The sequence below is a fragment of the Plasmodium fragile genome (assembly GCF_000956335.1).
Source record: "Plasmodium fragile strain nilgiri unplaced genomic scaffold supercont1.83, whole genome shotgun sequence".
Taxonomy (NCBI): Eukaryota; Apicomplexa; class Aconoidasida; order Haemosporida; family Plasmodiidae; genus Plasmodium; species Plasmodium fragile.
In genome coordinates, this window is record NW_012192663.1 from 63066 (window position 1) to 87534 (window position 24469).

At 50.4% G+C, this 24469-nt stretch overlaps 5 protein-coding genes across 5 annotated transcripts; all 5 read right to left on the reverse strand.

Annotated features, from left to right (window-relative positions):
• Positions 1-831: 831 nt before the first annotated feature.
• Positions 832-5653, reverse strand: AK88_04938 (uncharacterized protein; the record flags this gene model as incomplete). Its single annotated transcript, XM_012482542.1, has 5 exons — positions 832-2241; positions 2523-2941; positions 3508-4245; positions 4697-5402; positions 5576-5653. 5 exons carry the CDS (start codon positions 5651-5653, stop codon positions 832-834), a joined length of 3351 nt encoding a protein of 1116 aa, XP_012337965.1.
• Positions 5654-6808: 1155 nt separating this feature from the next.
• Positions 6809-7120, reverse strand: AK88_04939 (uncharacterized protein; the record flags this gene model as incomplete). The annotated part of the gene is made up of 1 exon (XM_012482543.1): positions 6809-7120. One exon carries the CDS (start codon positions 7118-7120, stop codon positions 6809-6811), a length of 312 nt encoding a protein of 103 aa, XP_012337966.1.
• Positions 7121-7150: 30 nt separating this feature from the next.
• AK88_04940 (uncharacterized protein) lies at positions 7151-11786 on the reverse strand (the record flags this gene model as incomplete). The annotated part of the gene is made up of 6 exons (XM_012482544.1): positions 7151-8140; positions 8272-9038; positions 9492-10028; positions 10535-10600; positions 10727-11561; positions 11709-11786. The coding sequence occupies 6 exons, from the start codon at positions 11784-11786 to the stop codon at positions 7151-7153; spliced, it is 3273 nt and encodes a 1090-aa protein (XP_012337967.1).
• A 1999-nt stretch (positions 11787-13785) lies between these two features.
• On the reverse strand, positions 13786-19167 carry AK88_04941 (uncharacterized protein; the record flags this gene model as incomplete). Its single annotated transcript, XM_012482545.1, has 6 exons — positions 13786-14847; positions 15020-15378; positions 15815-16207; positions 16714-17545; positions 17720-18817; positions 19081-19167. The coding sequence occupies 6 exons, from the start codon at positions 19165-19167 to the stop codon at positions 13786-13788; spliced, it is 3831 nt and encodes a 1276-aa protein (XP_012337968.1).
• A 1316-nt stretch (positions 19168-20483) lies between these two features.
• Positions 20484-24416, reverse strand: AK88_04942 (uncharacterized protein; the record flags this gene model as incomplete). Its single annotated transcript, XM_012482546.1, has 4 exons — positions 20484-21617; positions 21789-22453; positions 22844-23164; positions 23630-24416. 4 exons carry the CDS (start codon positions 24414-24416, stop codon positions 20484-20486), a joined length of 2907 nt encoding a protein of 968 aa, XP_012337969.1.
• Between the last annotated feature and the right edge of the window lie 53 nt (positions 24417-24469).

Consider the following 24469-nt stretch of genomic DNA (forward strand, 5'->3'; position numbering starts at 1 on the left):
ACATGAAAAATCTGCCCAAGTAAAGTACCAAAAAGGAAAAAAGAATAGAAAGGAAAAAATAGAAACAGTACACTACACACAACGCGTCATGAATATACACCCCCTCCCCCCTGTCTACACCGTGCTCCACTAAACGCCTGTCACACACACTGTCTCTGCGTACACAAAAAAAACGCAGTAGCAACAACAACATCAATTCGTCCTTCTACGTCCTGCCGTCGTTGCTACCGTTGTTGCCGACGCTGTTCGCCCTCCCACATAATATGTGTGTTCCTTCGCCTCCGCCCCCCACTCTCTGCTCCCGCTCTGGATTCTTACTCGGCGACTTGGTCAAATCCTTCCCTCGAACCCCTGACGCGGCCACTTCGTCGAATCCTTGTTCCGCGCGGTCGCGTTACGCGGACAATGGCCTCTACCCGGCCGCGTTGGTCAACGCGTTTGCTCGGAGAGACAAGCGCTCCGTATACGCGAATGCGTAGTCGCAGGCTATATGTGTGCTGCACTATACCCTTCGAATGCACTTGCTCATCTTTTAATAATTAATTTCCCATAAAGGAGAATACTACCCGTTCATATTATTCATTTGACTCTACATTGCAGATGCATGTAACGGGTACGCACCGGTGCCTATGGTCATGTTAAAAGAAGTTCACTAGATAACAAGAACAAAACAAGGCAAATGTAAGCACAAGTAAGCAGAACAGAGCAGAACACAAAAGACGGTATGGAATAATGTAAACCAGAAATATATTATGTATATCACATAATGAAGTACAAGTGGTGTACGGTCAGCATGCGTTATTCCCATGCATGAGCGCCGTCAGGCGAATGTCAGAGCTGTGCCAATAGGTCATCCACATATAACTCCGTCTCCTGCAAACGACATTCGACCTCGCACTGTTCTATGACTAATGCCAGGAGCAGTATCCATATGTTAGCGGTTGCCCGTTTTTTCATGTAAGGTTGCTTATGCAGTTGGGTGCGTGGTACATCTCTCACTCGTAGAACATCTTCTGTTCCCATTACGTTGTCCAGTTCTAAGGCTTTTTGCGCTATAGGTACTGCGCGTTTTTCCGGTGCTGTCTCCTCCTGGATGTGGACCAACAAATGATGGAACCACTCCTGTTCCCTGTACACACTCATTTGCCGATGTTGTTGCGCTATCCACTGTTTCCATGCGTGCTTCTTGCTGTCCATGGTTGCGGCTGTCCTGTGCTCACCGGATGCTGCGTCTGCCACCATGTGATCACGCAGGTATTGTTTCCATGCCAACGTTAGCTGCAGCAACCACGGCTGCGTCGTGCACTGCTGCACTAGATGCTTCTTGCGGTCAATCCAAGGGATCCAGTACGTGTGCAAGTTGGGGGTTGCGTGTTCATTCCAGGGGTCGGAATGAGCACGACGCTGTTCCTCTTCTAACTGTATAGTTTCCATACAATTCCATCGGTCATCGGCGTTAGATGCAGAAGGGTCCTTTGCTAACTGCATGGTTTCCATACAACTGCATGAAGCGCAGTCATACGGTGCACAAGGGTCCATTGCTAACTGTATAGTTTCCATACAACTCCATGGATCTGGGTCCTCTTCCTTAGGTCGACAAGGGTCCATTGCTAACTGTATGGTTTCCATACAACTCCATGGGTCGTGTTCATTCGGTGGACAAGGTTCCGTTGCTAACTGTATGGGTTCCATACAACTCCATGTATCGGGGTCCTCTTCATTCGGTGGACAAGGGCCCGTTGCTAACTGTATAGGTTCCATACACTTCCATGGATTGGTGTCCTGGTCGTTAGGTGGACATGGGTTCGTTCCGTCGAAGTCAGTGGGTGGATCCACGGTGGATAGAACATTGGTGCGTGGAGAACCATGGTCTGCGGTGGAAACACCCAAGATATTGTTCTTCGTTTCCTCGTCTCGCATCAACTCCTGCGCAAACTCCTCCACGACAATCTGCCAATAGTGCTCTTGCACCGTATCCCACTCGGCTGCTTCACATTCGTGGAGCACTGCTAAGTGTAGCTCGATGATGGTGCGCTTATGCACGCGGGGTGGGCGTTGTCCGCGGCGTGGGGCGGCGGGCAATCTGCCGGGCTGCCTATCCCTAATCATCGTGTACCCGTAATCGGGTGGCGGCAGGTGGCCACGTTGTAGATGCTGTAGAATTTCTTCGTCGAGTGGCGGTGACGGAACGTCACGAACGATTCGATACGTTCGTCGTCGTTTGGCGAGGTACGCAAAATACTAAGCAGAAAACGGGAGTAAAGAGCAGGGTGAGGACGCTAGGATAAAAGGAATGAACGCGGATGTAGGAGTATAGTGGTGCGAACGATCATATATTGGTGCGCGTAGGGATGTTCTGCGGTATAAACATCCTGCACATGCGGCATGCCCGCATTGTCGTATATACTGACCTTCCAAAGGGAATAACCAAGGAGGGCGACGATGACGGAAGTGAGAAAAAACAGGATGGGAGTAGTGGCGGTAAGGACGTCGCCGGTTAGGTCGGGGACAGCGTGGCTAACGTGTCCGGGACCTTGGTTGTTATTCGATGAACGCACTGTTCCATGTGCTGGAACCGGTGGTACGAATCCTCCTGCGACATTTTCTATGTCCTGTGTAAATATATTTACTGGGTCGAAAGGGAACGGTGCAGGTTGCGCGGAACGCGACGTATGACCATCCTGTGTGCCCCCAGTAATGGCATTGGGGCCTCCTGCAGTACTACCACCCCCTGCAACAGCCTCCTTACTCTTAGTACCACTACATGAAGAAGTGCTGTCTGAGGAAGAGGTACTACTGGCACCCTTCGTACAATGCGTGGGGGTACCCCCGCCGAAGCTACTGGAGAGGTCGAAATCATCTGGACTGCAGGGTCGTTGCGCTTTATCTGGCTCAGGGTCTTTTGGTGCTGGTTGTGGTTCAGGCACGTTTACTGCAGGTCCTGAAAGAAGGTTTGGGAAAAGGACAATGATGACATGCAAGGTTTTGTGTGGTGATTGCCCATGATAGACCACGGGTGGTTGGCCATACGGTTCCAACCGAGCCTTGACAACACTGTCACGGTTGCCCACATGGTGCCACGGGGATGGAGCCAGGCGTCGGATGGCAGTACGACGGCGTGGTAGGAGACGGACGGCGGGACATGGCACGGGGCACGGTTGACCGCCGGTCGAGTGACGAGGCACGGGGACGGTGCGAACGGTGGTTGGCTGGTGCCACTCCGGGAAAAGACTCTCTCTCTCTCCCACACAACACACAACACACAACACAACACACATTGTGTGTGTGTCGACATCCACGCCTGTCGACGTCTACATCCAGCGGCCGACCCATCGCCCCGTCGCTCGGCCGATCGCTCTGCCGCTCATTCTCATTCGACGTTTGGTTTCTCTCTCTCCGTGTTGTCTCTCCCGCTCTCTGCGGAAAATGTGTTTTTTTTTTGGTTTTTGTTTTTTTTTCACTACTGTTATTAGTGCATATGTGTTGCGTGCACACTGCTAGATTCACCTGTCTCTGAACTTGGGTTAGGACTAATGGGTGCCTTTGCCCGCTCCTTCTCGTCCTGCGCCAGGAGTTTTGTGACTTCTGGTGTCATGCCTAATACCTCATCCGAGGTAGTCTCACAACTAATGGAGACACCTGGAGATGGGCCGTTACTACCAGGACATGTCGCCTTACCTGGAGATGTTGCTGCCGGTGCTGTAACTGGGGTAGTGTCGTCCTTCTTAGGCGGCTGTGGAGCTGCGGGTAGTGGTGATGTGGTTGCTTGATCCTCTGTTCCACTAGGCCGGCCTGGTGGTGGCGCAGGTCGGGGTGGTTGTACGGGTCCCGCAGCTGCCCCTGATGCGGGATCCGCCTGTGGTCCGGTTGGACCTGCTTCACCCTCTGCTCCAGTTTCTCCCTGTGGACCAGCTGGTCCTGCATCACCCTTGCGCCCTAGTTCTGCTCCTGCTGGTGGTGCCGGTGCTGCATCACCTTGTGCTCCGTTTTTCCCTTCTTCTGGTGCCGGTTCTGGTGGTGGAGCAGGAGGTGGTGGTGCTGCTGGTAAGACTGGGGATGCAGGTGCTTGTGGTTGGGAACCCCCGTCCTTTCGTCCAGGTGTGACATCTGCCCTTCCCAGGTTTGATGTATCTGCTGATGTTCCTGATGGTGTGGTGCCTGTTCCCTGTGGTCCGTTACTTGCTTTTTCTTTCCCTGAAGCCTTCGGAGAGGAGTCCTGGCCTGTCTTGTTGCTCTGGTCTGATGCTATAGGATAGAAGACAGATGGTAGATGATAAAAAAAAAAAAGGACACAAGTGGCACAGAAAGAAGGGGGCCGGGACGGTTCGATCAGGTAGTGGCAGGGTAGGGTCGGCTGCATGCGTCGATGCAGTGGGTCGATGTACGACTCGGTGAACTTGGACTAGATGGTAGCCGTACAACTTTTATGTTGTTGCCGTCATGTCGTCTCCGCTGCCGTGGGCACTCATCTCCGGCCGCTCCGCAACCGCTACAGTTGCCGTCGTGGCCGATACCGCTCATGGCCACTGCACGTCAGCAAAATCGTTTGCTGTTGCGCACCGATGTTGCTCGTCCGTGCGTTGTTTGTCCGTGCGTGTGCGTTGTTGCTGTGTTGTGGCGGCGGCAGCCATATTCGGCAGTATGATCCATAGCGGCCGTAGTGGTCGCATTCGTGCTTTCTGCCATCGGTCCTTACCTGACGTGTCCGTTGATGGTGTTGCTGCTCCCTTATTGTCCTTGCTGTCTGGCGCACCATTCGGTGTCTTCTGAATACTGTCCGTAATGTCCCTGGCCTGCACCTGCAATTGCTGCGCGTGCTGTACCACTATAGTCTGGAGGGCGCTCAAGCTTTCTATGCTGGTGAGAGGTTTCTTGGTACTAGTCGCGTCCCCGCAGCCGGCATTCCAATCCACGTGGCCTGTGCCACCGTCCAGAATGTTTCCCTGCAATATCCATTGTCCTATTGTACTGGTCACATCCTTTCCACCTATCGCTAATCCTTGCACCTTCAAGCCCGGGCACCCTGTATTATTCACCACCCCTGGGCCAATATCTTCGTCCATCATATTGACCATGCTGACAGCAGACTGGACTACCTCATCTGCGTTGCAATATCTTTTCAATAAGTGCTGTATAGTCACAGTTCCGATAATAGTTCTAATACATGCTTTTAACTCTGTGTCGTGTTCATGTGCCCTCTTTTGCAGTTCTGCGTGCGTGTCACCATGGCTCATGTATAGTAATATGCTCACTACCATCCGGCACATATTCATCTCCTTTGCTTGTATTTTTTTCTCTTTTTCGCCCGCTTCACATGTGGCCTTAGCGAAGGTGTCATCCGGTTGTTGTATAGTCCTTGTGAAGTCGTCGAACAATTGCTTTATGTCATCCCATATTGCTTTCTATGATCGAATAAAATGATATGTATAACAGTGTGCTCCTGCCGGTTCCACAATGTTTAATATGTTGCCTCCATAACGCCTCAACTCACATTTGTCATAAAATCCCGTCGTTTATGTTCTCTGTCCATGTTCCTCTCTCTTTTCTATTCATGGTACGTGCGCATTAAAATTACCTGATATGGTTGGTGCTGTCCGTGCATGTTCCTTTGCTGAATATAATCCACCAATAGGTTCCGTAAGGCCGCGGCCATGTTGCGTCTATTACTGTAACTGTTTATTCAACTGTTGTGGCACATATTACACTGCCTCATAGTTGTTATATTGTTGCACAACTGCCCTTGACTTGTCACAGTAGCAACTGTGTTCACATTAATAAAACATATTCGTGAACTAAACGCTGTAGAAGAAGTGTATGCTTCATTAATAATTGCGAAACAGGGGGGAAAAAGAAAATAAAAAAACGCATATATTGGAAAACAGAACAAAAAGGAATAATGGAAAAAGAAAAAAGAATAGAACAAAAAACCAAAAAAAAACAAGCATAAAAGTAACGAGAAGAACGGGAAAAAAAAAGTACTACTACGACTACCGTACACACACAACGCGACATGAATGCCCCCGCTCCGCTTTCTACACCGGTGTGCACGAAACGCCTGTCACACACACGGTCTCTGCGTACACCTAAAACCCCGCAGTAAGAACAACAACATTAACTGCTTCTGCCGTCGTTGCCGCCTTCCTGGCGTCGTTGTTGCTCGCCCACATAATATGTGTATTCCCTCTCCGTCCTCCCCGTTCCGCGCTCTCTGCTCCCTCCCTCGAATCCGTCCCGCGAAAGCCTTACTCGAATGCGTCCCTCTGACCCCTGCACTCGAACCGCTTTAGTCGGAGACAATCCTCCTCCTTCCTACACTCGGCTACAATGCGGTTTACCCGGCCACGTTTGCTCGGAGAGACAAGCATCCTCCTATCTTACACTCGGATACAATGCGGTTTACCCGGCCGCGTTTGCTCGGAGAGACAAGCTCTCCTTAGACTCGAATGCTTATGCGCATGCTATGTTTGTTCTGCACTATACCCGTAGAATGCACTTGCTCATCTTTTAATAATTAACGTCACATAAAGGAGAATACGACCCGTTCATATTATTCAGTTAAATCTACATTTTATATGCATGTAACCGGTACGCACCTTGTTCCTATGGTCATGTTAAAAGAAGTGGACTACACAGAAAAAGAACAAAACAAAAGCAACAGTAAGCACAAGCAGAACAGAGCAGAAAAAAAAAAAAGGAATGTATAGAATAATGTAAACCCGAAATATATTGTGTATAGCACATAATGAAGTAAAAGTGGTCTACGGTCAGCATGCGTTATGTCGCATTCATATGCCCCGTCATACTAGTGTCACAGTTGCTCCAATAGGTCATCTACATATAACTCCCTAGCCTGCAAACTGCGTTCGAGCTCGCACTGTTCTATGACTAATGCCAGGATCAGTATCCATGTTTTAGCGCATAGCGGCTTGTGGAGGTACAGTAGCGGATGCAGTTGCGAGCGCGGTGTATCTCTCACTCGTAGCATATCTTCTGTTGCCATGACTTGTTCCACTTCTAAGTCTTTGTCCACGCCAGGTATTTCGCCGTTTTGCGATGCTGTCTCCTCCTCTACATTATTCAACAAATGCTGGAACCACTCCTCCTGGCCATACATACGCATGTGCCGATGTTGCTGTGCGACCCACTGTCTCTACAACCGCAGTTTCGTCATGTCTGCGGACGGGATATGACCGTGCTCACAGTGTTCACTGTTGCCAGATACTTCGTTTGTCGCATGTTGTTGATAGTATTGTTTCCAATGCGCTTTTAATTGCATAAACCACGGCTGTGTCATGCACTCGTGCAATAGATGCTTGTGGTGGTCAATCCAGTTAATCCAATGGATGCAGTCCAACGTCGCATCCCCGGGGTCGGAATGAGCACGACTCTGTTCTGCATCTAACTGTATGGATTGCATACAACTCCATGGATCTTGGTCATTCGGTGAACAAGGGTCCAGTTGTAACTGTATGTTGTCCATACAACTCCATGGATCGGGGTTATCTTCGTTAGGGGGACAAGGGTCCGTGGCTAACGGTATAGTTTCCATACAACGCCATGGATCGGGGTCGTCTTCAGTGGGTGGTGAAGTGTCCGTTGCGAACTGTATAGTTTCCATGCAACTGCATGGATCGGGGTCGGCTGCATTCGGTGCAGAACGGTCCGTTGCTAACTGTATAGTTTCCATACAACTGCATGAATCGCAGTCATGTGGTGAACATGGATCTATGCCGTCGATGTCAGTGGATGGATGCAAGGTGGAGGCAACATTGGTCCCTGGTGAATCGTGATTCGACGAAGAAGCCGGGGAACCACTGTGCCCATTGCGGTCCCCCATAAACGCTTCAACGAGTATGTGCAAATAGTCGTCTTTGACGTTTTCCCATGCCGCCACTTCACATTCGTTGAGCATTTCTAAATGTAGCTCGATGATCGTGCGCTTATGCACGCGTGGTGGGCGTGCTCTAGCGGATGTTAACGCGGGTGGCCTATCCCTAACCACCGTGTACCCGTAATCGGGTGGTGGCGGACGTTCGCCGCGTTGTAGATGGTCTAATATTTGTTCGTCGAGTGGCGGTGACGGCACGTCACGAACGGTTCGATATTTTCGTCGTCGTTTTGTTCCGAGGTACGCAAAGTACTAAACAAAAAAAAAAAAGAAGAAAAAAAGCCGGGTGCGGTGAATCTATTTGTGTTGGAATGATGAAAAGATCCCGCTTAGGAACACATTTTTCTATGGTACATATTACGGATACGCATACACGGTGTTACGTGTATACGTAGCTTCCACAGGGAATAACCAAGAAGAGCGACGGCGACGGCGGACAGGAAGAAGAGTACGGGAGTAGTGGCGGTAAAGACATCGGCGGTTAGGTCGGGGGCAAGAGTGCCGCCTTCCTTAGGTGTACTGGAGCTTGTACCATGTGGATCGGGTGTGGGACCTGTTCCATAGGATCCTCCGAAGTTACCGTTTGGTTTTGGTAGTTTCAGGTTCAGTGCCCAGCCACCTCCGTCACCTCCTGTAGTTGCAGTACCATGACCGGTAGAACCAGTGCCTGAGGAATTTGGTTTCACAGTCCCCGTTGCACCTGGTCCTGAGGAACCCGGGGTTTGGTGACCAGTAGAACCTGATCCTGCATGTGCGCTACCTGCACTTGGCTCTGCACCTGCCCCACCACTTCCTGCACCTTGTGCAGTACCAGTACCGCGGCCGCCTGCGCCGCTGCCGCTCGACCCCGATTGATTTGGGTTCGGGTTCGCTGTAGGTTTGGGTGGATTGAGAGGAGGGGGGTCATCCGCACCGGTACTGGCGGTGGTAACAGTGGCTCCCGTTCCTGCTCCTGTTCCTGTTACTGTAGTATGTACTCCTGTTGGTGGTGGATTCTCCGTGGATGCAGTAGTTATCGCTGTTACTTCCGTGGACACAGCAGGTGTTCCTGCAGGTACAGGTGTAGCTGGTGCTGGTGTGGATTCTGCAGGTGCTGCTTCAGCTGCTGCGGGAGGCTCTGGTACACTGTTACTTTTTCTGCGATCTGCACCTGTAAATTGAAGTAAAGGAGGGTGAAGGAACACATGAGCACACTGAAGTTTGCGTTGTATGGTTGATTGCTCACACGATGCAACCGATCGTTGGACTCACCGTCCAGTCGCTGATAGTTCGTTGCCGTCGTTTAACTGATGACCCCGGCGGACTGGGGCAAGGTGCCACCCCGGGGAAAAGACTCGCTCTCTGTCCCACACAACACACAACACAGTGTGTGTGGCGACATCGGGCTACGTCTACATCCAGCGGCCGACCCATCGCTCTGTCCGCTGACGCTCTGCGTCCCGCTCATTCTTATTCGACGTTTGGTTTCGCTTTCGCTCCGTGGTGTCTCTCCCTGTCTCTGCGGAAATTGTTGATGTCTGTGTTTTGTGTGCTCTGTTTGATTTTGTGGTCGACATGCACTCCGGACACTACCGTCGTCTGTTACACTCCCTCAAGGCTGTACCTGCCTTGTTCTTGTCTTCCTCCTCCAGGAGTTTTTTGACTTCTGGTGTCTCGCCCAGTGCTGCATCCGAGGTAGTCTCACAACTAATGGAGACACCTGTAGATGTGCCGTTGCTGTCGGGACATGGCGCCTTACCTGGGGACTTTGCATCCGAAACCTTAACCGTTGGTTCTGTGGAGTTCCCGTCTGCCCCTGCTGCGGCTCCGGCTCGTCCAACCCCTGCTTCCGTTGTTGGTGCCGCAGGTGGCGGTTGTGGTGCCGGTGGTGATGCTGGTAATACTGGGGGTGCCGGTGCTTGTGGTTGCTGCCCCGATACTGTCGCTACCCCATCCTGTCCTCCAGCTGTGGGATCTGCCCTGGATACTGAATCTCCCCCTGATACTGGTGCCTTTGGTACTTTCTTCTCAGGAACAACCTCCTTTGGTGCCTCTGGTACCTTAGCTGGTGGATCTTCTGGCTTCTTCGGTGGTGGCTCTTCTGTCTTCTTGGTCTTGTCCCCATTACCGTCTGAGGCCGCCTTGCTCTTGCTGTCCTTCGCTACAATAAGCAAGAACGGAAGAAAGACGGTAGAACGATGTTAGAAAGGTGATAAAACAACAACAGAACACAATTGGTACAGAAAGAAAGGGCCGGGACGGTGCGGTCAGGTAGCGACAGGGTACCTTCCGGCTCGGTGCAGTGGGTCGACGCAGTGGGTCGAGGTGCACTCGGTGAACTGGATGGTCGGTGACGCTGCAGCAAGAGCACGGTCAGGTGGACGGATGATAGCAGTACACTTATATTTGTGGCCGTCATTTCGTCCCTCGTCGTCTGTGCACGGTACGCTGCACACTCGTGTACACAGTGGTCGCCCCTACCGCTACCGCTCCCGTCGTCGCTGCGTGCGTGTTGTGGCCGTGCGTGTGTGTTGCGTCCGTTGCGGTGTTGTGGTGGCGGCATCCATATTCGTGCGCAGTCGTATTGGTGGCGCTCGTGTCCGTGCCGGCCGTGTCCAGCCGTTTGCGTAGTGTCCGTATTCGTGCTTTCTCCCCATCGGTCCTTACCTGGCGCTTCCTTGGATGATGGTGTTCGCGCCTTGGTGGAGGCCTGTCCGTTTTGGCCATCCTTCGCTGCAATAAAGGGCAAAAATGGGAATTAGAAGTGTCCGTATGTACTTTTGGTATTCTTGGAAGGATACAGGAATGAACGTTGTTCACATATCTGCATGTTGTTTCGTGTTGCTCTGTCCCTTTTACTTCTACACTGTCTGTAGTTGTCGTGTGTGTGCTTATGCTGCCTCCGTCTTTCTAATTTGTTTCCTTCTGCCCAAACCTCGCCTGTCTCACCTAACTTCCTCTTCTTCGCCCGTAGCCTCTCTTCTTCGCCCTGCTCCACCTCTCTCGCGAGCTCCTTTAATATGTCCTTCATGCCTTCCCTCAAGTCGTGCACTTCTCGAGTAATCTCTAAGTTCTCCTGATTCTGCATATTCTCATTGTTCAAGAATTCCTCTATTTTCCATTTCTGCTGCCATTGTGTCCGACATGCTGCAGTTCCCTTCACGTTTTTAAGTCGTTTTTGTAGTTTGCTGTTTCCCCCTAACCATTTCTTTACTTCTGCATTTAAGTCAAGTGTTCGCATCTTCCCATGCGCAACTAGTTCTCTACCACATTTTCCCCGCTCTATCGAACCCCCCCCCCAACTGCCGGGCCCACTGTGCATTCCTTCCATCTGTCTCCATGCATAGGATGTGCCCCGCCCACTCGGACACACGTATGCGTCTAATACGGCGCTAAACATATGTACTATTATGCATCGTAAGTGCTCCCTTATTCTTTCACTGATTTTATCTTCCTTCAGTCTAGTCATTTCTGTACTAGTCCACCCATTCATGAAAAATAAGGCCCCTACCATAAGTACGCATACAATCTTATCGCCCACCGTCTGTCCAAAATAGATGTCACCGTCGCCAGGACGTCCGGGAAGGTTCCATCCTGCGTTATCACAGTTCGATGCATACGGTATTATGTTGTCGTCGTCCATGTAATTCACAAATTCTGCCATGACCTCTTTGGTCTTGTTCCACACTGCTTCCTACAATGTAAGAGAAACACAGGCAATATATACACGCTCATGTGTGCTTTAATGCTATTTGCGCCGCTGCGATCCACTCTCTTTTTCACCAATAAAACCCTATCACGTAACCACCCGTTTTGGTATTCTATTCCTGTGTGCTCCTACCTCATACTCGTCCTGTTTGGAAATGCCCGCTTCCCGTACCCATTGGGCCAACAGCTGGGCTAGGTTCGCTGCTGACATGTTAGTATTATTGTGTTAGTATACTATAAAGTGTCCAGACCCTTGGAAATATTACTATGCTACATATATTCAATGGTAACGCTTATAACATTCTGTGTCTTAATATGTTCATATTTTGCTAACTAATTATTGTTCCTGCATGTCTACAACAATATTTACGCGAAGTGCTGGTATCCTTGGTACCTGTGCTCACTAGTGTGCTACCGTACACTAGTTATAGCTTCGCTAAGGTAGAACTATATCGAGAAAAGAGAAAAAAATACCAGGATAGAATAACAAGAAGAGAAAGAAAAAAAAAAAAGAACGAATAAAAATTAAAAAAATAAAAAAAACAAAACGACAGGAAAAAATAGCAAAAAGTACACGACACTACCATTCAAACACAACGCGTCATGAATACGCCTTTGTATACCGGTGTAGGCTACACCGCAGTATAACAACAAAATCAATGCTTGTTCCGCCGTCCTGCCGACCGTCTGCAACCTCTGTAGAAGAAAAAAAAAAAAAAAACAGTACTACTACTACTGCCTACACACGCAAAACGCGTCATGAATAAACCCCTTAAAAACAACACCCGTTCTCCACTAAACGCCTGTCACACACACTGTCTCTGTGTGTGCGTACACAACCAAACCGCAGTAATAACAACAACATCAATGTCTTCTTCCGTCGTACACTCGGCCTTGGTACTGGGCTACGTCGTCGAATCGGTGTTGCAGTTGGCCGCGTTTGCTCGGAGAGACAATCGTCCTCCGTTCTTACATTCGGCCGCGTTTGCTCGGCTACTTCGTCGAATCGTTGTTACAATCGGCCGCGTTGGTCGACACGTTTGCTCGGAGAGACAATCTCTCCCTCCGTTCTTACACTCGGACAATACTTCGTCGAATGGTGCTGACTCCGGTACGGACTCGGCCGCATTTGCTCGGAGACAATGGTCCTGCGTGTTGCACGCGGCTACCTCGTCGACAATCCCCTGTAGCCGGCCACGTGTGCTCAGAGAGACAATCTCTGCTCCGGTGTTACACTCGGCTACTTCGTCGAATCGTGGTTACACTCGGCTACAATGCGGTTTACGCGGCCACGTTTGCTCGGAAGGACAATCTCTCCTCCGTTCTTACACTCGGCTACTTCGTCGAATCGGTCTTGCACTCGGACCGACGCGTTTGCTCGGAGAGACAATCTCTCCCTCCGTTCTTACACTCGGACAATCCTTCGTCGACAAGCCCGTACAATCGGCCACGTGTGCTCGGCTACTTCGTCGAATCGTTCTTACACTCGGACACAATCTCCTTTACCCGGCCGCGTTTGCTCGGAGAGACAATCTCTCCCTCCTGTCTTACACTCGGACAATCCTTCGTCGAATCGTGGTTACAATCGGCCGCGTTGCTCGACGCGTTTGCTCGGAGAGACAATGTGTACCGTCGTACACGCGACGACAATGCTGTACGCGGCCGCGTGTGCTCGGCGATACAATCTATCCTCCTTCTTACACTCGGCTACTTCGTCGAATCCGCTGCACTCGGACAGTCGTGTTTATCCGGCCACGTTTTCTCGGAGAGACAATGTGTACCTTCTTACACTCGGCTACAATGCGGTTTACGCGGCCGCGTTTGCGCGGAGAGACAAGGTCTCCTTATACTCGAATGATTATGCGCATTCTATATTTGTGCTGCACTATGCGCGTAGAATGCACGTGCTCATCTGTTAATAAATAATTTCCCATAAAGGAGAATACGACCCGTTCATATTGTTCATGTAAATCTACATGTTATATGCATGTAACCGGTACCCACCGGTTACTATGGTCATGTTAAAAGAAGTTCACTAGATAACAAGAACAAAACAAGGCAAAAGAAAACAGAAGTCAGCAGAACAGAGCAGAAAAAAAAAAGAAGGTATGGAATAGTACAAACAAGAAATATATTATGTATATCATATAATGAAGTAAAAGTGGTGTACGATGAGCATGCGTTATTTCGCATGCATGAGCGCCTTCATCCTAATGTAGCATATTCCGTAATAAAGCATCCACATATAACTCCCTATCCTGCAAATTGCGTTCGAGCGCGCAGTCTTCTATAACGGACGAAAGGAGGAGTAGCCACAATTTGGCAATTAAGTGTTTCTGCTTGTAGTATTGCTCATGGAGTGGTTGCGTCCGTGGTATATCTCTCACGCGTAGCATATTTGCTGCTGCCGTTACTTGTTCCACTTCTAAGTGTGTTTCTACTCGAGGTACTTCGCCTTTTTCCGACACTGTCGCCTCCTGTACAGTATTCAACAAATGTTGAAACCACTCCTGCTCACTATACATACGCATGTGCCGATGTTGTTGGGACACCCATTGTTTCCACAACCGCAGTTTCTGCATCGGCACGGTTGCCGCTGTCCTGTGCTCACCGGATGCTTCGTTTGCCGCCATGTGATCACGCAGGTATCGTTTCCATGCCAACGTTAGCTGCAAAAACCACGGCTTCGTCGTGCACGCCCGCAATAGATGCTTGTTGCGGTCAATCCAGGTAATCCATTGGGTGCAGTACGACTTCGCGGCCCCCGGAACAGTAGGGGCAGGACTCTGTTCCTCTTCTAACTGTATGGTTTCCATGCAACTCCATGGGTCATGTGCATGTGGTGGACATGGATCTGTTCCGTCGGACTCGGTGGATGGATCCACGGTGGAGGACACATTGTTCCCTGATAAATCCTGGTTTGTGCTAGGAGCATCGGGGCAACTACTATGTCCGTTGTTGCCCGCCATAAACTCTTCAACGAGTATTTGCAAATAGTCGTCTTTGACGTTTTCCCATGCGGCCGCTTCACATTCGTTGAGCAGTTCTAGATGTAGCTCGATGATTGTGCGCTTATGCACCCGTGGATGGCGTCGTCGTCGTCGCTCCGCAGCAGATGCAGGCCGCGTATCCCTAACCATCGTGTACCCGTAATCGGGTGGCCGTAGTGCGCCGCGTTGTAGATGGTCGAGTATTTCTTCGTCGAGTGGCGGTGACGGGATGTCACGAACGGTTCGATATGTTCGTCGGCGTTTGGCGACGTACGCAAAGTACTAAGCAAAGAAAAAGGGGGTAAAGACGAGGGTGGGCACGGTAGGATAAAAGGAATGAACGTGGGTGTAGCAGTATATTGGTTAGAACGATCTTATAGTGAAGCGCGTAGGGATGTTCTGAGGTATAAACATCCTGCACGTGCGGCATTCCGTGATTGCCGTATATACTTACCTTCCATAGGAAAAAGGCAACGACGCCAATACCAACCACCGCGGGGATCATGGCGGGGGTGTACGGCTTGACATCTTCCCATGTGAGGCCGGGCGGCACGGAAGGGGTGCCAACTTCAGTGCCGCTACCACGTTCTCCACCGCGTCCACCACCACCACTACTGCCGCCTGCGCCAGCACGTCCTGGTGCGCCCCCGGCAGCACCTGCCTGTCCGTTCCCACCAGAAACTCCATTCGCCAAATCAGCATCACTGAAACTGCCACTACTACCCGATTGATTTGGGTTCGGGTTCGGTTTTGGTTTGGGTGGATTGAGAGGAGGGGGGTCATCGTTACCGCCGTCAACGACGACGGCATCGCCTGAACATGTGGTGAATGGGGAGACAGGGAAAGGGAAGGAAGCAGAATGTGATGAAACTGAAGTTATGTTTCGGATGGTTCACCCCGGTCGGTTGGCCACACGGTCCGCCGCTGGATGGTTGGCTGGTGCCACCGCGGGAAGGCACTGTGTCGCTGCCACACAACACACACAACACAACACAACACACAGTGTGTGTCGGTCTGTCTGTCGACGTGCGTCTGTCTACGTCTGTCTGTCTACATGCCGCGGCCGCCCCATCGCTCTGCCGGTTACTCTCATTCGACGTGTGGTTTCGCTCTCGGTGTTCTAGCCGTGGTATCTCTCTGTGCGTCTTGTGTGTCCCGCTCTCTCCGGAAAAGTTGTTGTTTCTTTTTTTTTGTGCCTCTAATGTTACTTCGGGTGTTTATTTGCACTATGGTGCATAGGAATTGTTACCTGGCGCTGGATCCGTGGGACTCAGGAGTGTACTAGGGGGAACTCCCAACGCGGAATCTGGAGTGCACCCGAGGCTTACGCTAACGCTGGATCCGTGCGTAATCGTACTGGTGGAACTCTCTGTGCACTTACCTGCTTTGTCTGCATCGTTCCCCCCCTGGGTGCCCTCAGAAGCTTTCCCCTTGGGTGGAGGAGGTGGTGGTGGTCTTGCTGGTAATACTGGGGATGCCGGTGCTTGTGGTTGTGTGCCGCCTGGGTCTTTATCATTGGATCCTGCTGCTTTGGGGCTCTTAGTTTCCGCTGCCTGTGGTGGCCCTGATGTTCCTGCCTCTGTTCCCTCAAGTGCAGGGGGTCGCGCAGGACTGTCCTTGTCCTTGCTTGTCTTCTCCGTCGCTGCAAAGGAAGAAGGAACATGGACGAAAAGATGATAAAAAAAAAAAGGGACACAAGTGGCACAACATGGGCGGGACGGTGTGGTCAGGCAGCGCCAGGGTACGGTCCGGCTGCATGCGTCGATGCAGTGGGTCGATGCAGTGGATCGAGGTGGACTCGGTGAATTGGGTCAGGCGGCAGCAAGCGTGCGGTGAGGTGAACTCGGTCGACTGGGTCTAGGTGGACTGTGTGGATACATGATAGCAGTACATTTATGTTGCCGTCATCTCAACTCCGGTGTATCCCGCGCCGCTACCGCTATCGGTTCCGTCCTGTCCGCTCAACGTCAAGCAAAGTGGGGCAGCTGCCGTCGTGGCCGCCCCTCAAGCCACGTAGGGCAGCAAAGTGGTGATGTTCTCGCCGCGTGTGCGTGTTGCGCACCGTTGCGTTTGTGCGTGTTGTTGTTGTTGTTGGCGGCATCCATATGCGGCAGTACGGATTCGTATTGCTACTATCCGTATACTTACCGTCCGCAATTTCCTTTTGTGCTTTCTTGTGCTCTTCCTCATACCCCTCCTTTGCTGCCTTCGTTATTTCCTCCGTTGCGTCCTGCACTTTCTTAATTATCTTTGTTACTGTTCCTTTCATCTGTTTCTGTGCTTCCTGTATCTTCTCCTTCCCTACGTCGCTCAAACGGTCTTTGAGATTGCCCCCTGGTGTGTTCCCCTCCTCAATATAGCTCGACCCTGGGTCCAGCTGCTTAATGTAATCTTTCCATTGTGTGTTACACGGCCATTGCTTCTCCATTGCCTTTATTTCTCCCAATATTCCTGCGTCCTGCATGAGCCACTCTACTACTTTCAAATTTATGGCGTGTGCCCACCTTCGATTCTCGCCGTACCCACATGCTGTACACCTGCCGTCGATAACAGGACCCGCTACCACTCCAGCTCCATTTTTTCCTGTGCTTTGCATTTTCCTGAATGCTATCCGGGAATACTCTATACCTCTTTTCCACGTTGTCTGTCGCGGACAATACATTGCCTGTAGTATATGTCCAAATATATTTGCTACTTCGCACCTTAACATGTCTATATCTGTCCTCTGTGCTTCACTCTTTCCTGCCCACGTGTCCGTCTTCTGGCCCCACCCATTTGCGAAACCCCATGCAACACTCATAACTTTGCACCTGAGTACGTCCGCTACTGTTTGGCCCATGAACAATGTGCCGTCGTCTTTTATATCATCCCAACCAGAATTGTGACAATTTTCACCATATGCATCATTGAGGTCGTTTTTTTCCTCCATATGTTCCGTAAATTCCTGCAACACTTGCTTCCACTTGTTCCATTCATTATCCTACGTGTTGCACATGAACATATTTAAATATTGCTGATTATTGTTCGCGACACTCTTCCTCCTGAATACACGTACACCCACACATATATGTGCACGTGCCCTTATGAATAAATTCCTGTGTGTTCCATTCCGGCGTCGTGGTCATGCCTGCTCTCGCTGTTTAATCTAACTTACATCACGTGGGGGCACCACGTACACTGTGCTAGGCTGGTCCCTCCGTGCCAAGTCGCCATCACATTCCTGTCCTTTTCCAGCCTTCACGGTCTTGCCCGTGCCCTTGCTTACTCCACCGGCAGCCTTACCACCACCACCACCCTTACCACCACCACCAGATGATGCCATCGCCCCCGATGATGACGTCCCCCTTGATGGTGGTGCTACCGGTGTTTGCGCCGCTACTGGTTGCGCCGATACTGCGTGTCCGTCGCTGCCGGGTGGTTTGGCTGCTGCTGGTTTGGCCGGGGCGGGTTTGCCGGGCGGTGGTCCCGACTGTCCGTCTCCTTTACCTTTGGGAGCTGTGGAAAGAGAATCCTTCTGCTTCTCTTGTTCTATTGCACTCTTCACACATTCTTTAGATGTACATGTTTTGACCTTCGGTAATATTCTCTCTATTTTCTGCGCAATATCGTCCCCAACCTCTTCCATTTGTTTTTTTACGTTCTCTTTCAAGTCACCCAACTGTTCGTCCCTTCCTCCATTTGTTTTTTTTTTTTCTACCATGCAACTTTCCCCTAATACTCCCCAGTCCCCATCCCTTAACAGCATTTTAGTCCTATCAAACCACCTGTCCATTATTTGCCAGAAAGTTCTATGTTCCTCTCGTACCCCCTTTATACCTCCTTCCCCTGCATCCTTCCGCTCACACTCAATATTACCTACCTCCTTTCCTGCCATATTTTTGAATATCCCGTCCGCTGCACCAAATGCCTGCTGTCCACCAGTGCGCTGTAAACAATTTCTGCCTATAATTTTCTTCATAAAAATATTTACTAAAATGCACCTCATATATAACATTATTGTCTTCTGCGCATTGATCTCATTGTCTATATGCCCTGAGGTCTTATTCGCCACGGCTTCATGAATTTCATGTTTAAAGTGTAATGCTATCAGTGTTAACTCACACATATCTCTGTCCGTCTGACTTCCCCCTCCACTAGCGTCCGGATCTATTAATGCATCACACATGACCTTCATGTCACCTGCGTTCTCCTTTTGCTTCATATAGTCCTTAAATTTCTGCCATACTGTCTTCACGTTCTCCCAGAAATATTCCTATGGGTATAACATACATTATGTATTCTTATGCGAATTATACACTTTCCTTCACTCTAGTTTTCTACATAATGTTAAACACTATTATACTGTCCTTCGTATATATATATATTCCCCTTTTGCCTTCCCGTCTTTTGAAGAACTTATAGCAGCTACCAACAGCGACGAACATGAGTCCCCAAAGAATGCCTCAGTTTCATTGTAATATTGCCTCATAATACCATTCATGCCTTTCCTCCATTATTCTATATATATGAACATACCTTATATTGCACAATATCCTGCTCCTTGACCCCTGTATTCCCCTTCTCAATAAATCTGTCCCATAATAATATTAAATATTCCCACATTGCGTGCTCACTGTTTTCCTTCTATATAGGATGACACTGTCCTTGATGCTTATTCAAAGTCCACATTAAGTGAACATTATCCTGCGGAATAATATGCTTCCCACAGAAACTTCTACTCCTGCATACTCAAAATAGTTGTCCCCCACTAAAATCCTGAACCCAAATACGCCCTCAACAATAGTACTCTTAGGAACAGCACACGTAATCTCATCACCCATTAACAAAAAAATACACCCCTTAACAAAAAAATACCCCCCTTCACAACAAATACCTCTTCTACACTAATCCAAGTGAATCTCAATTCCCCCTGCCTGCTCCGATATAATATGTGTGTTCCTTCGCCTTCGCCCCCGCCCTCTGTTTGCTCCCTCTCTGGAGTCGCCTCTGGATCCTTGCCTCGAGCAAGCCTTTACCCGGCCGCGTTGGTCGACGCGTTTGCTCGGAGAGACAATCTCTCCTTCTTCGTACACTCGGCTACTTCGTCGAATCGTGGTTACACTCGGCCGCGTTTGCTCGCACACAATAGCCGTGCTTACTCGGCCGCTGTGGTGGACGCGTTTGCGCGGACAGACAATCTCTCCTCCTTCTTACACTCGGCTACTACGTCGAATCGTGGTTACACCCGGCGACTTCGTCCAATCGGTGTTGCACGCGGCCGCGTTTGCTCGCACACAATAGCCGTGCTTACTCGGCCGCGTTGGTCGACGCGTGTGCGCGGAGAGACAATCTCTCCCTTCTTACACTCGGCTACAATGCGGTTTACCCGGGCCGCGTTTGCTCGGAGAGACAAGCGCTCCCTCCTTTCTTACACTCGGCACAATGCTTACTCGGCTACTTCGTCGAATCGTTGTTACACGCGGTCGCGTTACGCGGACAATGGCCTCTACCCGGCCGCGTTGGTCAACGCGTTTGCTCGGAGAGACAATGTCTCCTTATACTCGAATGCGTAGTCGCATGCTATATTTGTTGTGCACTATACCCGTAGAATGCACGTGCGCATCTGTTAATAATTAAGTTCCCATAAAGGAGAAGACTACCCCGTCATATTATTCATTTAAATCTACATTTTATATGCATGTAACCCGTACGCACCTGTTCCTATGGTCATGTTAAAAGAAGTTGACTACATAACAAGCACAAAACAAACCACAAGTAAACAGAAAGAAACAGAAGTCAGCAGAACAGAGCAGAAAAAAAAAAAAGACGGTATAGAATAATGTAAACTAGAAATATATTATGTATATCACATAATGAAGTAAAAGTGGTGTACGGTCAGCATGCGTTAGTTCACATTCATATGCCCCGTCATCCTAATGTTAACAATTTTGCAATAGATGATCTACATATAACTCCGTCTGCTGCAAACGGCTGTCAACCTCGCAGTGTTCTATGACTAATGCAAGGATCAGTATCCATATTTTGGCGGTTAACACTGTTTTCATGTGAGGTTGTTGATGCAGTTGCGACCGTGGTACATCTCGCACTCTCCGTATATCTGCTGGTCCCATGGCTTTTTCCACTTCTAAGTCCTTTCCCACTACAGGTACTGCGCCTTTGTGCGATTCTGTGTGCTCCTGTACATTATGCAACAAACGTGGAAACCACTCCAGCGCGTTATACATACGCATGTTCCGATGTTGCTGGTCGAGCCACTTTTTCCAGGCATCTTTCTTCATCACTGCGGATGGGATATTGAAACGCTCACCGAGTGCACGCTGCCCGTTGTTGGCGTCTGCCGCCATGTGCTCACGCAGGTATTGTTTCCATTCCGTTTTGAGGGCATTAAACCATGGCTGTGTCATGCACTCGTGCAATAGATGCTTGTGGTGGTCAATCCAGTTAATCCATTGGGTGCACGCCGACGTCGCGTCCCCGTTGTCGGAAGGGCGATGTTGTGCATGGTCTAACTGTATGGTTTCCATACAACTCCATCGGTCGTCGTCGTGAGGTGCACAAGGGTCCGTTGCTAACTGTATGATTTCCATACAACTCCATGGATCGGGGTTATGAGGTCGACAAGGGTCTGTTTGTTCGGAGTCACTGGGTGTATCGCGCGTTGGTGAATCGGCGTTTGTTGTTGAGTCCTGGGTTGCTAAACCGTCGTCTCGGGTACAGACATTCGAGCTACTTGTACAGGTGTTGTGGCCCGCCATAAACTCTTCAACGAGTATGTGCAAATAGTCGTCTTTGACGTTTTCCCATGCCGCCACTTCACATTCGTGGAGCACTTCTAGATGTAGCTCGATGATCGTGCGCTTATGCACGCGTGGTGGGCGTGCTCTAGCGGATGTTGACGCGGGTGGCCTATCCCTAACCACCGTGTACCCGTAATCGGGTGGCGGTAGTTCGCCTCGTTGCAGATGCTGCAATATTTCTTCGTCTAGTGGCGGTGACGGCACGTCACGAACGGTTCGATATGTTCGTCGTCGTGGGGCGAGGTGCGTAAAATACTAAGCAGAAAAAGGGGGGTAAAGAGGAGGGTGAGGACGGTAGGAAAAAAGGAATGAACGCGGGTGTAGGGGCATATTGGTTAGAACGATCATATATTGGAGCCCGTAGGGATGTTCTGAGGTATAAACATCCTGCACATGCGGCATTCCGTCATTGTCGTATATACTTACCTTCCATAGGACAAACGCAATAACCCCAATACCAACCACCGCGGGAATGAGGGCAAGGGTATAGGGGATGACATCTTCCCATCTGAGGCCGGGCGGCACGGAAGGGGTGCCAACTTCAGTGCCGCTACCACGTTCTCCACCGCGTCCACCACCACCACTACTGCCGCCTGCGCCAGCACGTCCTGGTGCGCCCCCGGCAGCACCTGCCTGTCCGTTCCCACCAGAAACTCCATTCGCCAAATCAGCATCACTGAAACTGCCACTACTACCCGATTGATTTGGGTTCGGGTTCGGTTTTGGTGGCGGTGGATTGAGAGGAGAGGGGTCATGGTTGCCGCCATCAACGGCCTGCGTGCCGTGGGCTCCATCAAGTGCAGAACCAGCCTTGCCACCACCACCACCCGATGATGTCGTCGTCAGGGCAGTGCCCGATGACGGTGGTGATGCCGGTGTCGCCGCTACTGTTTTGGCGGGTTCTGTGTCGTCCTGGCCGGCTGCGTTGCCGGGTATCTGTCGCGGTGACGCTGGTGCTGAGTTCGTCGGATGCGGCTGTGGTGCAGGTGCTGATTCCGTTTCTGCTGGTGGTACTGGTCCCGGTGCGGGTGCTGCTGTGACTACTGATGGATCCTGACTAGTAGTCGTCCTTACTGCGGAAGGATCATTACCTGTAAATTCGGAAGGAAAAGTGAACGTAATGAAGCTAAAGTTTGAAACGCTGGTGGATTTGCCACAGGTTCACCACGGTCGGTTGGGCACATGGTCCGCCGCTGGATGGTTGGCCAAGGTGCGAACGGTGGTTACGGTGCCACCCCGGCAAAGGACTCTCTCTCGCCGACACACAACACACAACACACAACACAGTGTGTGCGTGTCTGTCTGTGTCGACGTCTGTCGACGTCTACAACCCGCGGCTGTCGGGGTCTGCCGCGGCCGACCGATCGCTGTGCCGGTGAGTCTCATTCGCCTCTGTTTTTGTCTCTGAGATGCTGTGTTTGTGTTTTTTTTTTTTTTTTTTTTTTTGTTCTCTCGTTCTTTGTTCTCATCGGACTCACTACCTGAGGTACCACTTCCGGAGCATCCAGTGGATGGGGAATTCACGGTAGTGATTGTAATGGTGGCGGTACTCCCATTTACCTCCTTAGTCTCACTGTGTGTGTGGATCCCACAGGTTGACGTGTCGCCTGATACATGGTACTTACGTGAACTGCTGTCTCTACTGTCCTTCGGCGTCTGCTGTCCTGGTGGTGGAGCTGGTGGTGGTGGTCTGGCTGGTAATACTGGAGCCGCCGGTAGTTGCGCCTTCTCAGTACTTTGGTCCTTAGTACTGGCGTCCGTTGACTTCTTGCCGTCCTCGTTTTTCTTCTTGGCTTCCGCTGCTGAAAAAAGGAGAAGGAAGACAAAATGGTACAAAGATGATAAAAAAAAAAAGGAACACAAGTGGTACAGCAATGGCCGGACAGTGTTAGAAGCAAAAAGAAGAAAGGAAGGAAAAGCATGGTGGGTGGCGCACTCGGTGAACTGGGGGTAGATGGTAGCAGTACACTTTTATTTGTCGTTGTGGCCATCGCCGCTGTGGCCGCCGCTGTGGCCGCCGCTGTGGTCGCCGCTCACACTACGTGAGGCAGCGAAGTGGCCGCCCTGTGCTGTTGTGCTGTTCCCCCCCGCGTGTGCGTTGTTGTTCGCGCGTGCGTTGTTGTCGCCGCGTGTTGTTGTGGCGGCATGCCTCGCATCCGTGCTTTTCGTACGGTACGTATGTGGCCGTAGTCAGTCGTGCCATTCGTATTGGGCCCTATGCGGTCGTATCCGTATCAGCGGTATCGGCCGTATATGCGTATTCTTACGAGTCGTATTCGTATCTTTACCTTTATCTTGTTCACTTTTCTTTTTTTCAATTTCTTCGTCTATTTTTGCTGTCACTTCCTGAATTGCCGCCTGCGTTTTTTGTACTATCTCCTTTTCCGTTTTTGTTACTTCAGGGATATTTTTCCAGTCCACGTTTCCGTTGCCATCAGTCCTCCCCGGACCCGACTTATAGTCCTTCCACTGCATAGCGCAGTGCGCGGTACGCTCCAATTGTCCTATTTTGTGCATTAGGTTCCCCTCATGTATTAACAACTGTGCCATGTGTCCGTTTACTACTCTCACTACCGGGTTCTTAATGTCATAGCCACATTCTGTGCACCTTGCGTCAATTACAGGACCTCTGTCTGCTCCCTTAATTCCTCCAGGGTCTCCCATGGATTTCACTGTTTTCCAGGCATACTTTATGCCTCTTGTCCAGGCTGTCTTATGTGCACAATACTTGTGGTGCAGTATATACCCAAAAGCGTTAACTACGTCGCATCTCAGTCTCTCCTCGTCTGCACTCATATGCGCACTTCCCCCGTTCGCGTTCTTGTGTTGTGTGTTGTCACCGTTCGCAAACCACAATGCTCGTGTCAGGAGTCTGCACCGTACTACGTCCGCTACTGTTTGCTCCTTGTAATAGATGTCGTCCTGGTCTATATCGTTCCAACCTGTATTATAACAATTCGCCCCTAAGGCATCCACCGTGCCGTATGGATCTTCCATGTAATCCATAAAATCATGCAACACGTCCTTCATTCTTTCCAGTTCTTCCTTCTGCATTATGTACATAGAGAACACATGAATGCGCGTGTTCATATTTCACGTATGTTCTA